This window comes from Anopheles coustani, chromosome 2, assembly GCF_943734705.1.
Source record: "Anopheles coustani chromosome 2, idAnoCousDA_361_x.2, whole genome shotgun sequence".
Taxonomy (NCBI): Eukaryota; Metazoa; Arthropoda; class Insecta; order Diptera; family Culicidae; genus Anopheles; species Anopheles coustani.
In genome coordinates, this window is record NC_071289.1 from 48,772,869 (window position 1) to 48,792,650 (window position 19,782).

At 41.1% G+C, this 19,782-nt stretch overlaps 1 protein-coding gene and 1 long non-coding RNA gene across 2 annotated transcripts; one reads left to right on the forward strand and one right to left on the reverse strand.

Moving 5' to 3' along the window:
• Nucleotides 1-8,212: 8,212 nt before the first annotated feature.
• On the reverse strand, nt 8,213-9,379 carry LOC131262387 (uncharacterized). Its single transcript, XR_009178219.1, has 3 exons — nt 9,257-9,379; nt 8,401-8,454; nt 8,213-8,294 (listed from the first exon to the last, which is right to left on the reverse strand). It is a non-coding gene; the product is annotated as an uncharacterized LOC131262387 (long non-coding RNA).
• An 8,964-nt stretch (nt 9,380-18,343) lies between these two features.
• On the forward strand, nt 18,344-19,522 carry LOC131264504 (putative nuclease HARBI1). The gene is made up of 4 exons (XM_058266800.1): nt 18,344-18,477; nt 18,544-18,976; nt 19,040-19,184; nt 19,254-19,522. The coding sequence occupies exons 1-4, from the start codon at nt 18,344-18,346 to the stop codon at nt 19,520-19,522; spliced, it is 981 nt and encodes a 326-aa protein (XP_058122783.1).
• Nucleotides 19,523-19,782: the final 260 nt, after the last annotated feature.

The window sequence follows — 19,782 nt, forward strand, 5'->3', positions numbered from 1 at the left end:
ACATTATTGAAACAATCAGAACCGTACAGCGATTTCTACCAATTTCGAACGCTTGTAAATCTGGAGACCACTACATTGCTCAGCAATCAGCTGTGCCAATAACATAGAAAAAAATCATAATACATACAAACAAACACAGGTCCAATAAAAGTGAAAGAGATAGCACATTTGAGGCATGCTCTTTTTGCACACAGCAGAAAGCATTGAAAGAGAATCCGCAACACGCATACAATGCATATGCCTTCCGCTTCACGCACACCATCAACCGGTTTTTATTCCGCGTTAACAGCAAATGCATGACCCAATAAGGAAGAAAGAGTCAGGGCATAGCATCAATAGCAGCTATCTCAATCTTGTCCACACTAGAGGGTCGTGGAGACTAGAGATGGGAAAGATGATTCTTTAAAAAGATCAGGTGCGGTGCAGTTCGCTCAGTGAGATGAACTGAACGCGTGCGGTGATTCTTCCGCACGTCCCAAGAGCGATTTTTCGTCGAATGGGTTATAGATTAAACGACAAATATTGGCCTGATATTAGAATATTCGATATTAAAATATTTATTCATGATATTTCTGGATGTAATTTTAACAACCATAATTAATATCGTTGCCCACCTAAAACAGTAATTCATTCAAAATTATAGCGGTTGATACAATAACCGCTTTTTTTTGCTATCGTTGATGTACGAACGAAAGAAAGCATGGTGTAAAGATTTGCCCCACACCTACATAGTAGGAAAGTTGATCAACCATACGAAGAATCATAACCGCACCTCTGGCGTGCAATTGAGCAGGGCTAGCCAGCTCGTTGATCAATCGAATAAACCAATACCACACCGCTGGTTGGTGGAGTGTTGTCGTACACATTCATGATCAACCGTAGAACGAATCAATATCGCACCGCTGGCGTGCGGCTATAGCCGGCATGGTAGGTGACCGCACGAGGAATCAATACCGCACGTCTGGCGTGCGGTTTAGCAGGGCTAGGGAGCGTGGTGAACGATCGTACGTAGAACCTATACCACACCGCCGGCGGGTGACGTATTGTCTTACAAATTCATGATCAACCGTAGAACGAATCAATATCGCACCGCTGGCGTACGGCTATAGACGGTAAGGAACCAAAATGGTGGCAAAATGATCATGCTTTCTCGTTCTGTCGGTATCAATTGTCAATTGGGCAGAACGAGAAAGCATGCTGATTTTGCCACTAGGGCATCGTCACACAGCTGGCGAGTCGTGATTTTTCCTATGTATGCATAGTCGGGACCATCGGCGTGCGGAAGAATCATTTTGGTTGATTTGAATGTGCGGTACTCGTTCGCTCAGTAGAAAGATCAGAGTGAATCATACAGTTCTGATTCAATTTGCCCATGCCTAGTGGAGACGGGATTCTCCCTACCCCTCGCAAGTAAAATGAACTGATTCGAGCAAAACCGTTCACAGGGTGTGAACGATACGCCCTACCGAGTATTAAGAACGCTTTTTTACTCTTGGAAACGTTTAAAAAAACGTTGTACTATATTGGCGTATGTACACTTCGAGAAAAAGACCGCTTTCATTCGCGCGCTTACTTTTATACTCCTGCATCGCGATGGCCGTTTCGCGATGGCCGGTTCATTTTCAAAATGCCCATCGGAGCCATTCGCGCATCTTGATCGGGCGAAAATTCGCCCAACCAAGGTAAACAGTTAAGGAGTGTTAATTTGGCCTCCCTTACTCTCTAAACCCTGCCTGTCACTACCTGTTATTGCTAACTTAATAATAACACTACCGCGTGGATTCCTATCTAGTTTTAGTTAAAGCCGCATCTAGTTTTAGTTACAGAGTTGTCGGCCAGTGTTACTTCGTAACAAAGGGTTAGCGTTCGGTTGTATCGAACCTGTATGAGATTCTGCTAAATAAACTAAACCGGATTGGCATACATGTTAATTTATTTTTCTGGCTTATATGTCTACTTCTCGGGCTACAGACCTTAAAAAACGAAGGCTGGTAGTTCAGTCAGTACTTGTAGCTAGATTAATGCATGAAGATACTGACGCGCCATCCCTTCTGGAATTAGTTAAATTCAATTCACTATCTCGACAATTGCATTCTACTGAGTTTTTAAAAATACGATTTACCAGGACGCGTTACGCTCAGTTTGTATCTACGACCGTTTGTTTTGTAATAAAGAATAATAATAATAAACTGTTTACGGGACACTTCACTCGAAAAGTAGTCAAGTGAACATGAGCAACTGAGACACTCTTAGGCTCAAAGGCCTAAGAATTAAACGTGCTTTAAACACGCAAATCAACCGTATTGCAAGCACTTTAGTAGAAGAGCTTGAAAAAAAATAGTGAAAATGTCCCAACGGACGAAAAAGATTTGGACCAAGCCTTTTATGTTAAACCGCAATGATCTTGGTGCATCTCAATGTCTAATGAAAGAGACCTGGTTCAAGAGGACATTCCAGAATTTAAAAGTTTAATACGCATGTCTCCAACGCAATTCGATAATTTACTCGCTGGAGTCTCGGCAAGCATTACGAAAAAGATACATTAATGAGAGAAGCCTTCAGCCCGAAAATAAAATTACAAGTTTGTTTGTGTTTTTTTGGCCACCGACATGCCAATAAGATCGCTATTGCACGTCTTCCGCGTTAGTGCATCGCCAATAACTGAGTTTCTTCCAGAAGTGCTGGATGCAATATACATCCATTTGAAACCATATATCACCGTAAGTTCTACACAAAAAAAACATCTATCCAATATTTATTCTTGCTATTTCATGTGCCAAACCAATTTAACCATATTATTGGACAAAAAAATCATTATTTCTAATTGTTGCAAGCTAATCCTAAAAAACCTAGTGGGTACAACCTAATTGTTAAATATAAGGCAACGCGTAAGAAGTCAAGCCGAAATTGTAAACGGACGATCATGGAATTTGAAACTGGACGAGGAGTTGAAACGCCAAGGTTTTAACAGTTGTTTGGCAGACACCTGCTTGTATCGAAAGCAACAACGAGGAAAATGGTGTTACGTGGTCGTTTATGAAGATGATTTCATAGTGGCTGGTGAAGACCCGGAATGATTTCATCTTTACTTACGGGACTACAGAGTTCCTTTCAGGTTAATGTTATTGGGGACGTTTGTTTCTTTTTAGGAATCGAAATAGAAAAAGACAAACGAGGAGAGTATTTCCTGAGCCAGATGAAGTACATAAGCGACGTGATCAAAGCTAGTGGCCTAGTCGATGCGAAGATCTTCTACTTTCCTCTCGACCCCGAATACATTAAAACTGAAGAAGAAGGTGATACACTTCCAAGTAATTACGACTATCAGAAAATGATCGGTAAGCTACTGTATATAGCGATTAATACGAGACCAGACATCACAGCAGCCGTTTCGATCTTAAGCCAGAAAACGGTAAGACCCACACAAAGAGATTGGAATGAAGTGAAAAGGGTGGTACGATACTTGAAGGGAACAAGCGAGTTTCGTTTGCGGCTAAGCAAGATAGGTACAACAAACAGAGTGATCGGATACTGCAATTCTGATTGGGCAGAAAACAAAACGGATAGGAAATCGAGCAATGTTATACCAGGGTTGCCTTTTAAGTTTCGGGATTTGAAAAAACTGGTGATGCAATCTGTTAGTTAACAATTTTATCGTATAGTTTGACGTTTTTGAGGTTATACGTACTCAGAACGTTTTGACATACGAGCGCTATTTGTGTTGTTAAAAAAATGTTCAAAGTGTCAATGTCCGCCAAATTGTGGAATTGTGTCGTGGACATTTTCGTGCAATTATTTTTTGCAACTTTCGATGTGAATTGACACAGCAGTAGTGCATGAATGAACTTAATTCAACTTTTGGCGATGAAGCTCCATCAATGATCAGTATTTATCGATGGTTTGGAGAATTAAATCGTGATTGGAGTTCACTCCAAGATTAATTTCGTGAAGGTCGTCCAAAATCAGTTGTCGTTCCGAAAACAATTGATGCTGTGCGTGAACGAATATTGCAAGATCGTCATGTGACTTTTTGTGAGATAGAGACAACCTTAGGTATTACTGGGACCAGCATATACTTAATATTGCATGAACATTTATCTGTCAAAAAAATTTGCTCGTGTTGGATTCCACACAATTTGTCAATCTCTCAGAAAAAGACTCGTGTCGATTGGTCCGAAGAAATGCTCGAAAAATACGATTGCGGTGCTTCAAAACTCGTCTTTAATATCGTGACAGGTGATGAGTCGTGGATTTACGTGAATGAGCCAGATACTAAACTGCAATCGGCTGTATGGGTGTTTCAAGATGAGCCGAATCCATAGTCTACAAAGATAATCAGAGCTGTCTTAAACTATTTGATAAAGAAAAGTTGAGCAATAAGACCAAGCACATTGCTACGAGATATCACTTTACGAAAGATCTAATCAAGAAAGGTGATATGAAATGTGCATACTGTCCTTCGTAAGAAATGATTGCTGACCTCCTTACAAAACCTTTGGCGAGAGTAAAAATGCAGAAACTCGTAGAAATGATAGGTTTAGCTGTATAGATTTAGGAGGAGCTAATTGAGTAATAACTACACGTTGAGGAGTGTTAAATATTAGGCAACGCGTAAGAAGTCAAGCCGCAATTGTAAACGGACGAACAGCAAATGTCAGCATGGACATCAACCTGAGAATAAAGTTCTTTCTCTTTTGCTGCAACCCTCAAACGAACACGACGTGTAACATTACTCTGCTAATCCGAATATAATTGTTTTATTTTAACAGGTTATGGGCCCAGATTCCCATAATGGCCGACTTCAATAAAAATCTTGGAATCGAACGATTGGTCGCGAGAATTGGTCGACATGGAAACTTGCCGTATAAACATTGTTAGAAGTCGAGGACCTTCGGGACGCTGTTAAACCAACGGTTAAAGCCGATGGAACATTGGAGGCAGTGGATCCCGTGAAAGATAGAAAAGCACGTGGAAAAATTATTCTACTATTGGAACCGCAGAACTATTACCATGTGAAGGATACTCATACTGCACAGAAAGCGTGGCAAAAGCTTTGTGAAGCGTTCGAAGAGCTTCTGTTCAAAAGAAACTACATTTATCTGGATTTAACTTAAGATTGTATTTTCTTAGCCTATCAAAAACTTAAACTAGGTTACTGATATGATGCCGTGCACCGCATCCAGTAACGATTATATCATCTATATATACAAATGCTAGTTCAGGTGTCAACCCGGCCATGGCTATTGCCATCATTCGCTGATAGCTATTTGGAAATATATTTAGTAGTTGTTATTATTTATACCAATCGTTTCTATTTCTTGATTGGTTTGAGCGCGTAGCAAACACTTCTGCTAAGTTCTTGCTGTCAGTTTCATTTTCTAGAATCTTCTGAGTTGCAGGAGATACAGTTGTGAAATTTCCAGCCTTCAGCAAAATTCTGGTTTCAGGGTTGGTTACTTTTTGTATTAAAGTGTCAACTCCTAGTTTTATGACCATTTTACTTGCAACAATTTCAGGAATTTGTTCTTCAACATAAAGTTCCTTCAATTTCGTTGTAAGCGTTTCAAATTCCTCACACATTTTCTGTGTGTCATGATTTTTGACCGCTTTAATTGTTGCGATTATTTTATCAGGGTTTGTCTTTTCTTGACATCGTTCTTTGATGTTAAGCAATAATGCAGTAAAAGAATTAGTAACGGCTGGTAAGCCGATTCTTGCCTTTCCTGTCAATCTTGTTCTCAAGAACTTGATCAACATTGTTTCGTCACAATTTGTATAAAGGTCTTTTACTAACTGAGCAGCATCTAAAAAGGTTGCTAAGTTTGCTGCAGACCCGTCGTAAATCTGAACAAATGACGTTGCTGTCTTAATATCAAACGTAGCCATTTTGATTTTAATTCGCTTCTGTAGCTTAAGCAGATTAATAATTATTGTTGCGTTTGTTTTCAAGGAGATTAATTTTGAACCTTCAAGCTTGACATTTAAAATGGTTCGTATTGCTTCTACTAATTGTCTAGCGATTTTCAACGTAAATTTCTGTTTTTCTTCCTCTAGTTCCACTGACAACGTTAAGATGTCGTTATAGGTTGCCTTGCAGTAAACTATTTTATTTATTAAAGTTATCTGTCTATATTTACGGTTTGGAGCTTTCTTTAAGTTACTAAGGATATTCGTTAACTTATGTATTAATAAATCAATTACATCCATCCAAATTGAAGCAAATTAAATAGACTTTGCTTTAATGAAGTATACTGAGCCGAATCGAATCAATCACAACGGATGCGATCGATTATGAACAAATGGCGCAAGCACAGCAAACCGACACCGAAACTCAGGCCTTTCTTAAGAATCCACCGAAAACCACAACAATGATGCTAAAAAACGTTTGTTTACCAAATTCAAAATGCACCTTGTACTGCGATATTTCCACTTCAACCGTCAGACCATTCGTTCCCATAAACTTTAGGCATCAAATCATCGCAAAAGTACACAACACATCTCATCCTGGCGTACGAGCAACAACTCACTCCGTGTCACAGCGCTTCGTATGGCCGTCAATCCGCAAGGACTGTAAGCAGTACGTCGAATCCTGCATCGCATGCCAGAAAGCAAAAATCAGCCGGCATAACAAAACACCCGTTAACCGGATTCCAACACCAAACCAGCGTTTCGCGCACATACACATCGATCTCATCGGTCCCCTGCCACCATCGGAAGGTAACCTTTATTGCCTAACGATGATCGACAAATTTACCCGTTGGCCAGAAGCGATCCCTCTTCCCAATATGACCGCCGAAACCGTTGCCAAAGCGTTGATCGCGAACTGGATCGCGAGATTTGGCGTGCCCGAAAAGATCACCACCGATCAAGGCAGGCAATTCGAGTCGGAACTTTTCAAAAAGTTATCGGCACTCCTCGGGATAAACCACTTGCGCACATCACCATACCACCCGCAAGCCAACGGACAAATCGAGCGCGTCCATAGGCAGTTAAAAGCAGCACTGGTTTGTGCCAACCAAAAAGCGTGGACAGAAGCTCTTCCTATCGTCCTGCTTGGCATTAGATGGTCACTAAAAGAAGACATCGGCGCAACAGCAGCCGAACTTACATATGGAACGATACTACGACTACCCCGACAGTTTTTTGACAGCAACACTCCAGATTCAACAGCGGATTACGTAGCTTAATTAAAATCTAGTATGAATAATCTAAAACCTTGTAACACATCTAACCACAACACAAATAGACCGACATACGTCCAACCCAGCCTGGCATCCTGCTCACACGTGTTTGTTCGAGTCGACAGCGTCAGGCCACCCCTCACTCCTCCATACGACGGACCATACCCCATTCTAAAGACAGACATCTCCATCGACCGTCTGAAGGCCGCCTTTGTCTGTCCAGCATCCGAGCCTCGCACCACCAGTGGCACTACTACTACTCCACCCGCACCCGCACCAGCTGACACAGTGATGGACCAACAATCACCATACCGGACCCGATACGGCAGACAAATCTTTTCTCCAAAAAGATTTTAAAAGAAAGTGGAGGGAGGAGTGATGTGGCAGGCTCAACCCCTGTAACACATAGGGTAAACATGCACCGACTGCACCGGCGGTCATGCATTCACGCGTCATCCTTAGAATGTTAATTCCACCTTAGTTCGTTAGTAGCATGTAATAAACACGCTTTCTTTACAACGAATCTTCAAACGAGTAGGACGTAGAGGATCAATCCGAAACATCATCCGAACAAGCTTTCACAATCTGAAGAATACCACTCCAGTCGTATGAAGTTCCGCGAAAAATGGAAATACACGCATAACATGTACCCACAGTGTACCCACAGTGTGTCACACGGAACAGACGGGAGCGACCGACGTATGCTATGCCGACGTTCAGGACTTGAAAAAAAAAAATGAGACAAAACGACAAGCAAAGACGAAATCGACAAAGCATGTGAGAAACGAAATACAAGGGGGAATAGAGAGAAACGGAATTAAGGAGCCCGTATCGGAACGTGAATGTAAATCTGCTCCTTTCAATATAAAATTGAAGAAAATTAGTGAGTAGAAAGTAAATTAAATAATTTACATAAAACAAATGAATTGCAAAATAAATTTCAAATTGAGCTATGCTTAAAAAAACTGTTCATATGAACATCAAGTAGTAACAAAACTGAAAATCAACAATACTCACCATGTTTAGATTGATAGATTTTGAAAAAGCTCCCCCCACGCCGTTTCACTCTTATGTCTGCGACAATAACAAGCCACACTCATGTTGGAATGAATTCTGAAATAGTTATGAAATAGTAAATTAGTAGAAACGTTTATCAAACTGAGAGAATATTTAAAATTACAAATTAAACTTTAAAAAAGACTGAGCAAAAATAACTCACGACACTTTGTGTGGGCCTCTGCATCCATTTCCTCACGAACATCACTAAAATACACTGAAATGATGAAACGGATACATAAATAAATTAGAAAACTATCTTCACATATTATTAACAAACATTAAACATTATTAAAAGCTTATGAGTACCTTCAGCTATCTTTACAGCTTCAAATACCATTCATTAATTGTCAGTTGTTGACAAAATTGATCAATCATATAATACTACTGCTATCACTTCTCCACAAATATGCTCCCAAACAAAACGTTCCTTAAGGCGTGTTACACAGCTTACTTACAATTGATCAGAAGACTTATTAAGCATTACGTTCAAACAGATTAATTGTACACAACTTACCACACTATACACATTCTTCTTTAATGAAGTTTTCATGTCTACTTGATCACAAAATACAGCTCCGTTTAATCACTTGTATCATGCAAGTATTTGTTTCGTGCAATGGGTGTTAACACGTTAAGCGCTATGCCCAAATTGCACTGCTTTCCGTTCTGCCAGCGATTCGTAGAAACGCCGGCCTACCTAACGGCTCTGTCGGCCCTAGCAGACCGACGCTGGCTTTCGGGAAAGAACACTGTCGGCCCCACGGGGCCGACGTAGCGCTTAACGTGTTAAGATTTTGAAGTATTCATTTCTGCAGATATCTTCATTTTAACTTGTTAGCTCTTTTACCCTGCACCCACAATCTCTCCACGCTAGAAATAGAAGAAAAAACACACAATTGAAAATGATACGTTAACTTCTACATAACGAAATTCTACTGCAAGTTGCTGCATCATTCGTTGTTTTTACAAGGCCTACAGAGAAGTCATGCAGTGATCGGGAAAACTCATCTACATACCATTGTCTGTCTCATGTTCGACGTGCCAGATTTATTTTGGTTTGAATCAACGATATTCCATCGCCTGGCAATACAGAATAAAAATATTATCCAAGCAGTTCGCATTTACTTAACACCTTCAATTGGCATCTGTTTCACAACCGGAAATCTTCCAAGCTAACAACTTGACAGCTCTCGAGGATTCTATTTCTACTGCGACATTTCAATTCATGAAAAGGCGTTACACCAATGAACAATATGACATGCGGTTGTAGAGTTCTGTACTAAAGTCATATCCCATCCGCACCTACCCTACAAACATTAAATTAAATTTTAACCGGCACCCGTAAATTTTAAACTACCCGGGAAGTTTTTGGAATTTTGTTTTCAAATAACTTTTGATTGGATTGACGTACCGACATGAAACTTTTAGAATGCCTAGAAATACAAATTTTCTATCGTTTTGCTGAAGAAAAAACAAATTTCCAGGAATTTAAATAATATCTTAGTGCTGATGTATTTTATTCCTGATATCTTAGCTCTTGGATACTTAACTACAGTCGGTCCCCGCAGTACGCGGATGTTTGGGACCGAAGGCAATATCGTATATCGAATTTTCGTGAATTGCGGATTTCCTCTGCCAAATCGTTTACACCTTATTTAACATATTTTTTATACAAATCACTATTTAGTGTTCCATTTCTTACATTACATAATTATTTCTCTGTTAAAAAGTGCATAATCACTAATCAGAACCCAAGGAGAACCGTGCTGCACTTCCTACCAAAGGTGTGCATGCCTACCAAAAAAACGCCTTTCAAGTGTATTTTTGGTAGGCTTTTTTGACATTTACACCTCATTACCTACCAAAGCGTATTCGGTACAATCGCCGTACGAAACGTCATGTGGCTTCGATTGCCAAAATTTGTTTTCTTTTTAATGAAATCGAAGCAACTTGTTCGGGAGCGCGAGTTAATCATAACGCTTTTGCGGGTTTGAGTGTCGGAATCGGAGTGAAAGTTACAGAACAAGTTTTTAAACAACATCATGGAACATGGTAGTAAAAGGGCAGGAAAGGAAACAGGATGAGACGATGACCCTTAGCGACAGGCTAAGTTAATAGTTGGTCGGTGGCGGTTGGACATCGCGGCGATCATCGGATGTTACCGGGTGTAGCATAGCATCGGTGGCCAGTGTCCGATAGCAGGGCTTGGATCGACCGACTCAGGGTGGTTCACAACTGCCTGTGCCAGACAGTAAGTACGTGTGTAAGAACCCACAGCAGAGTTCTTACTGATGATGATTTGTCCGCGCATTTCACACATGTCAGTGTCTCGACAAGGAGGAAGAAGCGGCTTAAAGTGAACATCTACGCCAGTGATGTCAAATTCGTTTTACCTCGCAGGCCACGTTTCGCCCCAAAATAGGTTCGCGGGCTAAAACGTAAAATTGATTGGATTGATGAAAATATGTTCTTATCAGTGTGGTTTGATCCAAACAGTTAATCGTGTTTAACACCTTCAAATTTTTTAAATATTATATTACTTTTTATAAAATTTACAATTTTCGGTAAAAGATAATTTTTTTTTAATCGGCGTGATGTGGATCAAAGTTGTTTATCACTTTCTTAAAGAAATTTTTGAAATTGACGTTCGTTCAGTTCTCTTGCAATTCATTCAATTCAACAAAAAACATTTTGCTATTCAAACAATAGCTAATACTCAAAGATCCAAACTTTTGATGTATTGCTTCAAAGGGGTCGCGGGCCGGATCCGATGTGCTTGCGGGCCGCATGTGGCCCGCGGGCCGTATGTTTGACATCCCTGATCTACGCGTTCTACGTGTTTTCACTGGCCATGACAGAGTGGTGCTGCACATCCTACATCGAAGAAGCCTGCTACGATCCGTGGTCGCTGTTAGCCAGCACGAACCAGAGGAGGGGTCGGACGATTTCTGGATATTTCGCCTGATCGCCTTCCGAACCGGACGATACGTATCTGTGGCTGGAGTCGCTGCCGTATTGGATGTGGTCTTCTGTTGTAGCATCGGTAAGGGCGAAGAGTCCCGTTGGAAGTTGGTAGGTGTAGGGTATAGAAGTGTCATTGAGGTAGAATAAAGAGTCAGTTGATTGATAGCTGTCATGCGAGACGAACGTTCCCCCGTGTTTTGATTCAGAATCCGAAAGAAAAAAAAGGAATTCTTCACCAACGATCACTACAATGGCGCAGTTTCGACCTACGTTCCCAGGATGGAAATTGAACATATGATCTCTCCGGAAGGAGTAAATGGTTCGGCTCAACATTGCGATGTAAGGGCTAGGTAAGTCTGTTATAAGAACTGATGCTGATGTTATGGCGAATCAGCATAGATGTGTGTTCTTCAGAGATAGATGCCAACGGTGTACATTTCTGTAGAGAAACGATGTACATGCACATTCCCTTGAAATCGATGTCGATCTTGCATTTTTCGACGTGGAATCGATGGAAACGCACATCCTCCATGGGTTCGATGCCGATCTTGCACTTTCCGACGTGGAACCGATGCAAAAGCACATCCCTCATGGGATCGATGCCGATCTTACACTTTCCGACGTGGACCGATGCAGACGCACATCCCCTACGGGATCGATGCCGATCTTGCACTTTCCGACGTGGAACCGATGCAAAAGCACATCCCTCATGGGATCGATGCCGATCTTACACTTTCCGACGTGGAACCGATACAGACGCACATCCCCTACGGGATCGATGCCGATCTTGCACTTTCCGACGTGGAACCGATGCAATGGCACATCCCTCATGGAATCGATGCCTGTGTCAAGCGAGCAGATACATCCATCGAATCGATGCCGGACTTGTGCACATTCCGTGATGGAATCGATGCAGACGCTGTTATAGTATCGAAGGCTATCTCAAGCGGGTTCATGTCCTGCTTTGTGAATCGATGCCGGCCTTGTAAATGGTCCATCATGTCGTCGATGAAATAGCGCATTTCCCTGTGAAAATCATGCTAGCTGTCTAAATGATCCATGTAGTGTATGTGCAAAATGAAAAAGTAGAAGAAAATCGCTATAAAACTTTAGTCGCTATAAAACGTTAGTCGCTATAACATCGCTTATACCCACTTAAGAGGGTATAAACAACAGTATCTATTAACCTTAATTGCAACTTGTCATTATAAGTTATAGCAAGATACTTGCCGCATGATACTTCCGCTCAATCATTGTGATCGGTGCTTTCGTAGCTTGAAGTTCAACACGAGGTTCAGTGCAAATAAAGAAAAAAGTTCATACTTCATTATGCCGCGTAGAACAGTGAAGAAAGAATGGATCGTCGAAGAAAATGACGAAGGGGCACCACAATGCGTCAACCCTGATGGACAATACCAGGGAGCAGTCCCATCATTTACTTTTGCTGCCATGCAAATCGGTGAATGCAAACCAGTAGAAGGGGAAGAGATCGATAAGATCACCTTCATTAGATGGTGCGACATTCTGGAGTCAGGGATGGCTGTGGCTGGAATTAAAGACGAAGTAACGAAGGCCAACATCTTCAAATTACGAGCGGGGTCCAAACTATTGGACATTTTGGACAACACTCCCGTTAAAGATGGTCCAGACGTGCTTATACAACCATACACGAATGCAATGCAACGTCTTCGCCAATACTTCGGTTCGCGCGACTACGCATTGTTGCAACGCCAAAAATTACGAGCGATGCCGCAAGGACGAGACGAACCGGACCTAAAGTACGTCCACCGGGTGTCGGCGGTCGCCAAACTTTGCGGTTATATGGATGACCAGTTGGTGGAAATCGTCGCGGATGTTTTACAAAGCCACGCTGCAAATCACCGCATTCGCGAAGCAGCCCGAAAAGCAGCACGGAAAGGAGATTCGCTTCAAGAGCTAATTGATCGAGTTCGTGTTTCGGACTACGAAAAGCAAGCAGAGGACATCTACACGATGCATCATCCTCCAGAAGAATGTCGGCGGGTTTTTGCATTGGGCCGTGGATCCTCTCGCCCACCCCCACCAAGAGATTATGTTGGTCGTCGAGAATTGTTCAACCGTACTGGTCGCGATAGTGGATTGGTTGCCCGTTGCTGGCGCTGCACCGGTACTAGCCATCGAGCAGAGGAGTGCTATGCAATAGAAAAGTTCTGCCATCTGTGCCGGGGCAAGGGCCATATCCAGCGGGCTTGTACTCGTACAAAACGGGAAGCCAACGATGACCTGGCCACTACCGATTCGAAGACGCGTAAGGTTGCTGCGCTTTCGGCTGCGAATGTCGAAGAACAGATTGAACAGGTTCGAAATGTCAATTATTAGGTTGATCGTCGATATCTAGCGATAAAATACAGTGTAACTTCGATATCTGTTGGTCTAATTTTCCGAAGTCAGAAGCTAATGTTATACTTATTTTCTTTTAGAATACTGTTCAAGGGGTAACTGCTGCAGTTGATTCGGATATGAAGAACTCGTCGGACGTATCACATCACGAGTATATTATGTGTTCACTGGATCCACTTAGTTTACAAGGGACTGGGTCGGTTGTTGGTTTGGTGGCAGGTATTTCTGTGAGATTCTTAATCGATTCTGGAGCGGAAGTGAATACGATTGATGAAGGAACCTTTCGTCAGTTGGAGAGCGATCATATATCCCATCAGATTTTTGACTTAAAGGAAGGTTCGGACAAACCCTTGAAAGGATACGCCTCATCTAAACCAATTGTTGTAATCGCTAACTTTGTCGCTGAGCTTTTCATTTCGCCTGATCGTCCCTGCACACTTGAAAAATTTTACGTAGTTCCTGGGGCAAGGGCTCTTCTGGGGCGTACTACCGCAACCAGATACAGTGTTTTACAGTTAGGGCTGAGCGTTCCCGTTATAAATCCTCACGTTATGGCTTCAGCGAGTAACCCAGTTTATGCTTTGCAATCAAATACTCAATTTCCAAAATTCAATATTCCCCCAGTGTTTCTTAGCTATGATAGAAGTATGCCCCCTTCGAGGCACGTATTTACTAATATTCCGTTAGCTCTTACAATAGAAGTCGAACATCGCCTGTGTGACCTTTTATCTTCCGGTATTATAGAAAAAGTAACAATTGGTATGGATAGATCATTTTGTTCATCCTTGTTAGTCGTACCAAAAGGTAAACAGGATATTCGGTTGGTCGTCGATTTGAGAGGACCTAATCGTTGCATCATAAGAACTCCATTTAAAATGCCGACATTGGACGAAATTTTGTCTCGTTTGCATGGAGCTTCCTGGTTTTCTACTATAGACTTATCAAACGCTTTTTTCCACATAGTGTTGGATGAGTCATGTAGACACTTGACTAATTTTTTTTCAGGAAGTAATATATACCGTTTTATACGCCTTCCTTTTGGATTATGTAATGCTCCGGATATTTTTCAAGAAGTTTTGCAGACTGTTGTCTTAGCAGGGTGTAACGGTACCATTAATTATCTCGACGATATTTTGGTGTTTGGAAAATCTAGGCAAGAACATGACGACAATCTTCATGCCACGTTATCACAGCTACAAAAACATAATGTCTCGTTAAACCCGTCTAAATGCCATTTTGCCCAACAATCCGTGAAATTTTTAGGGTTTATGCTTTCGTTCGATGGGTGGCGAGTTGAAGAAGACAAGAGGAAGGCGATTGAAGGGTTCCGGCATCCTCAGAAGATAGCAGAAGTAAAAAGTTTTTTGGGGCTTATTAATTTTATTGAAAAATTCACCCTTAGCAGAGCGGATAAAACCAAACATTTAAGAGCACTTGCGAATTCTGATGAATTTTATTGGACACATCTCGAAGAAGATGAATTCAATAATATCAAGTATGAATCTTTAAATACAATCGTGAAGCTAGGATATTTCGACCACACTGACAAAACTGAACTTTTTGTAGACGCATCTTCTATAGGTCTAGGCGCAGTTTTGGTCCAGTATAATAATGCCGGAACTCCTCGTATCATAGCCTGTGTTTCAAAAGCCTTAACATCGGCCGAGAAACGATATCCTCACACCCAGAAAGAGGCATTAGCCATAGTTTGGGCTATTGAGAGGTTTCATTACTATTTATCATTTATACACTTCACGGTATGGACCGACTCAGAAGCTAACAGGTTTATTTTTAACAGCGAGTATAGATCTGGAAAGAGATCTATAACTCGAGCTGAAACATGGGCCTTACGTCTGCTTCCTTACAATTTCGAAATGAAACGCATTCCCGGCAGTACCAACATCGCCGATGTTTTATCTCGTCTGATAGGCAAATCGCAGGTGGATGAACCATTCGACGAAGATAATGAGAGACATATGTTATACTCCCTTGATTCATCACATATGAGTATTACCTGGTCAGATATAGAACAAGCTTCAGAGAAAGACACAGTGCTAGCCGACGTAAAGAAAGGTATTCGAACAGGAAAGTGGCCCATCCATCTCAGACGATACGAATGTGTATCTAAGCACCTAAGATATCTTGATGCAATAATCTTCAAAGGAGAGCTAATAGTTTTGCCAACGGCACTTAGGGAGCGGGCTCTAGTTACTGCTCACGAGGGACATATTGGGGTAGGAGCTACAAAAAGAATTCTTCGAGACCATTTTTGGTGGCCTAACATGTCCAAGGAAGCAGCGCAATTCGTTAAAAATTGTACAACTTGCCTTCTTATATCTAAAAGGAACCCACCGGTACCATTGTCGAGTCGTGAACTCCCTAAGGGACCGTGGGAGATTTTGCAGATTGATTTTTTATCTATATTAGGTTGTGGCTCGGGGCACTTTTTAGTTTGTGTAGATACTTACTCCCGCTATCTGCTTGTTGCCGAGGTAAAGCATACAGATGCTAATTCGACGAACGCAGCATTATCTAAAATGTTTAAACAGTGGGGGTTTCCGCTTGCAATACAAAGCGACAACGGACCTCCATTCAAAAGCGAAGAATTCAAAACATTTTGGGAAGAAAAAGGTGTTTCAATTCGTAAATCAATTCCTCTTAGTGCTCAGTCGAATGGGGCCGTAGAACGCCAAAACCAGGGCATTATCAAATCGTTGTCAGCGGCTAAACTTGAAAAGCGTAATTGGAACGAAGCCCTTCAGGAGTACGTTCACCTTCACAACACGCGCAAACATCACTCAAGATTAGGTGTAACTCCTTTCGAGCTATTAGTCGGTTGGCGTTATAGAGGTACCTTTCCTAGCTTGTGGGATAGTCCTAACGATCTCGACAGGAATCAAGTACGTGACGATGACGCACACGCTAAGTTAGTTAGTACTCGATATGCTGACTCCAAACGAGGTGCTAAGGATAGCGACATCCAGGTAGGAGATAAGGTGGTGGTTGCGACACAACGGAATACGAAAACCGACCCATCGTTTTCAAATGAAACATTCACAGTCTTAGCTAGGGATGGGGCTAAAGTCGTAATAGGCAGCGAAAGTGGAGTTCAATTAGCCCGGAATGTGCAGGATGTCAAGAAAATCCCTATAAATATGACTAATTATGACGAGTTCTTGGGAAATGCTACCGAAGAAACTACCGAAGTAACTCCAGATAATCCAGAAAATAATGATTCTGTAAGCACGGGAACGCAGAGACCAAAACGATCTTTGCGGGCTCCTGCTTGGTTTGAAGATATGGAGCTTTATTAACGAGAACAGAGTTTTTTTTCTTTTCCTTTTGTAATAAGAGTAGAGTAAGGGTAGTATGTAGGGTATAGAAGTGTCATTGAGGTAGAATAAAGAGTCAGTTGATTGATAGCTGTCATGCGAGACGAACGTTCCCCCGTGTTTTGATTCAGAATCCGAAAGAAAAAAAAGGAATTCTTCACCAACGATCACTACAGTAGGTTGCGGAGTACTTGTTTATTTGTTTATTTGTAATGGAAAACTCAACGGACCGAACAGTGTCCCAATGAATATCTAAAACTAAAACTAAAACTAGGGCAGTTGACGCATGTGAATAAGCTTATAAACAATTCGGGTCCATTGTTAGGCGCAACTTAAAGGTATTAGCGTTATCATAGAAATTGACTACATACGTACTATTAGAGGATAATCTTAGAAAGTCAGAATTCCGAAGGCGTCTACAAGGTGCATTAAAGTTAACTAGTTCTAGTAGGTTTGGGGCATCAGTCTCACCTTGAATCAGCTTACCCACAAACACTGCCTGTGCTATCAGTCGTCGTTTTTTAAGAGTTTGTAGTCCTAAGAGAAGGCAACGCGAGTGGTAAGAAGGGAATGAATCCGAGTTACGCCAGGGGAGTGATCGTATCGCCAATCTCGTAAACCCATATTGGATGTTTTGCCAATTGTTGAAATGTGGAAACCATATTACACTATTAAATTCCAGAATAGGGCGCACTAAACTGACATACAACGTTTTAAGACACATTGGGTCATTAAATTCTTTCGTGTTTCTAAGGACGAATCCTAGCGTCTTATTTGCTTTTGCTATCATTTCATCATAGTGGTCGTGAAAAGTAAGCTTACAGTCTAGAATAACGCCTAAGTCCCGAATCGTATTTCTTCTTTGTAATATTTGATTATTTAACTGATAGCTGTATATGATAGGCTTTTTTGTTCTATGAAACGACACAATGCAGCACTTCTCGACACATAAATTTAATTGATTCCAATCACACCAAAGACATAATTGTTGAGATTGATCCCGTTTGCTTGTGGATGGTATGCCGTTGTCCGAATGTACCGCGTTCCAAGGGTCCTTGTCAACTCACTGAACAGGCCTGACTCGAATTGTCTTCCTTGATCAGTGGTTATGTAGGAAGGGACGCCAAAACGCGAGATCCAGTGGTACAGGAGGGCTGAGACAACAGTTGCTGCTGTTATGTCTGGTATAGGAACTGCTTCTGGCCAACGCGTGAAACGATCGATTACTGTAAGGCAATACCAGGGCCTATTCCGAACGATTTTCATGAACTATCGTCAAATGAGATAACGATCGTCAAGTAAACTAGCTTGAAAGCAGTCAAATTTTACTGTAGTGTCAGATTAGTGATCATTCGTGTGATTTGAGTACAAACCAGTAGGTACTTAAAAGCGAATTTAATTGAATTGTGCAGACCATAAATGCGAAATATGTTTTCGGGAGTGGTATTCGTCGTTAATCATGGCTGCGATGACGACAGTGACGAAGAAAACGTTATGGATTTGGTGGCACATCAAAGAAGACTACGCAAGGAAGTAGATCCTCTTGAATTACCGGAAAAAACGTATGTAATGCCTGATTAAAAATTGCAAGAACGTGTTAAAACGTTAAAGTGTAATCTTTCTTTCAGATTTATTCTAAATTTCAGGGTTTCAAAGGCGCTCTTCCTTGAATTAGATGGTTTGATAGCCGATTCGATTGCCCCGAAGCACAATCGGGGGCTTTCTCCCCGAGTAAAATTGGCTGCAACTTTGAGATTCTTAGCTCAAGGTTCATACCAGCAAAGTGTGGCCAATGATTTTGCTGTTCCAATCGGGCAATCGACATTTTTGAAAGTATTGGAACAAACTTTGAATGTGTTGGAATCCAAGCTGGCACACCTCATATCGCTAGAAATGACGGAAGATGAGAAATCAGAGGCACGGAGATATTTTTTTGAAAAAATGGGTATACCAGGTGTAGTTATGTGTGTCGACGGGTCGCATATAAAAATAATACCTCCGCATGAAGATCCCGTTTTGTATTATAATCGCAAAGGATTTTACAGCCTTAATGCGTTAATGGTAAGTTTCTAATGATTATCAACCTAATTCGATTACATATTGATACTTTAACTATCTTTACAGATTTGTGACCACAGCAAAAAAATTCGATATGTAAATGCGAGGTTCAGTGGATCGAACCACGATTCGTTTATTTTTAATAATAGCACGTGCATGGGTTTCTTTGAAGACAAGTGGAGAAATGGCGAGAGAATGTTTAAGCTATTAGGTAAGTATATCACTTATTATACATATGTGTTCCGATGTTAAATATTTATTTTCATTTCATATCTCATAGGTGACTCTGCATATGCTTCAAAGCCATGGCTTATAAAGCCGTTTAGAAATCCGGATCCCGACACGCCCGAATCATCGTTCAATTTGAAGCACTCTAGAGGGCGTTCAATAATTGAACAAACTTTTGGATCGCTGAAAAATAGATTTAGGTGCATACTGGGTGCGCGACAGCTTCATTATGCTCCACCGAAGTGTGTCAAAATAGTGAATGTATGCTGTGCGCTGCACAATTTATGCATTCGTGCAGGATTACCCGAAATTGAAGATTAGGTGTAGTGAAAGAAGTACAACACATAAAAAAAATTGATTCTCATTTTTTATTGATTCAAGTATTATACAAATAATTTTATTATGGAAATTATTTTTTTATATGACAATGCATAATATAATCCAACACATAATCTTAACATAAGCACAACTTAAACGTAAATGGTAAATTGCGATTAATTTTTTTTTAAATGTTCTAAGATACTAAAATGAAAACTTTTAGTGTCTTCGACATGTTTTCTGGCACTGTCGGCCAGCTCACC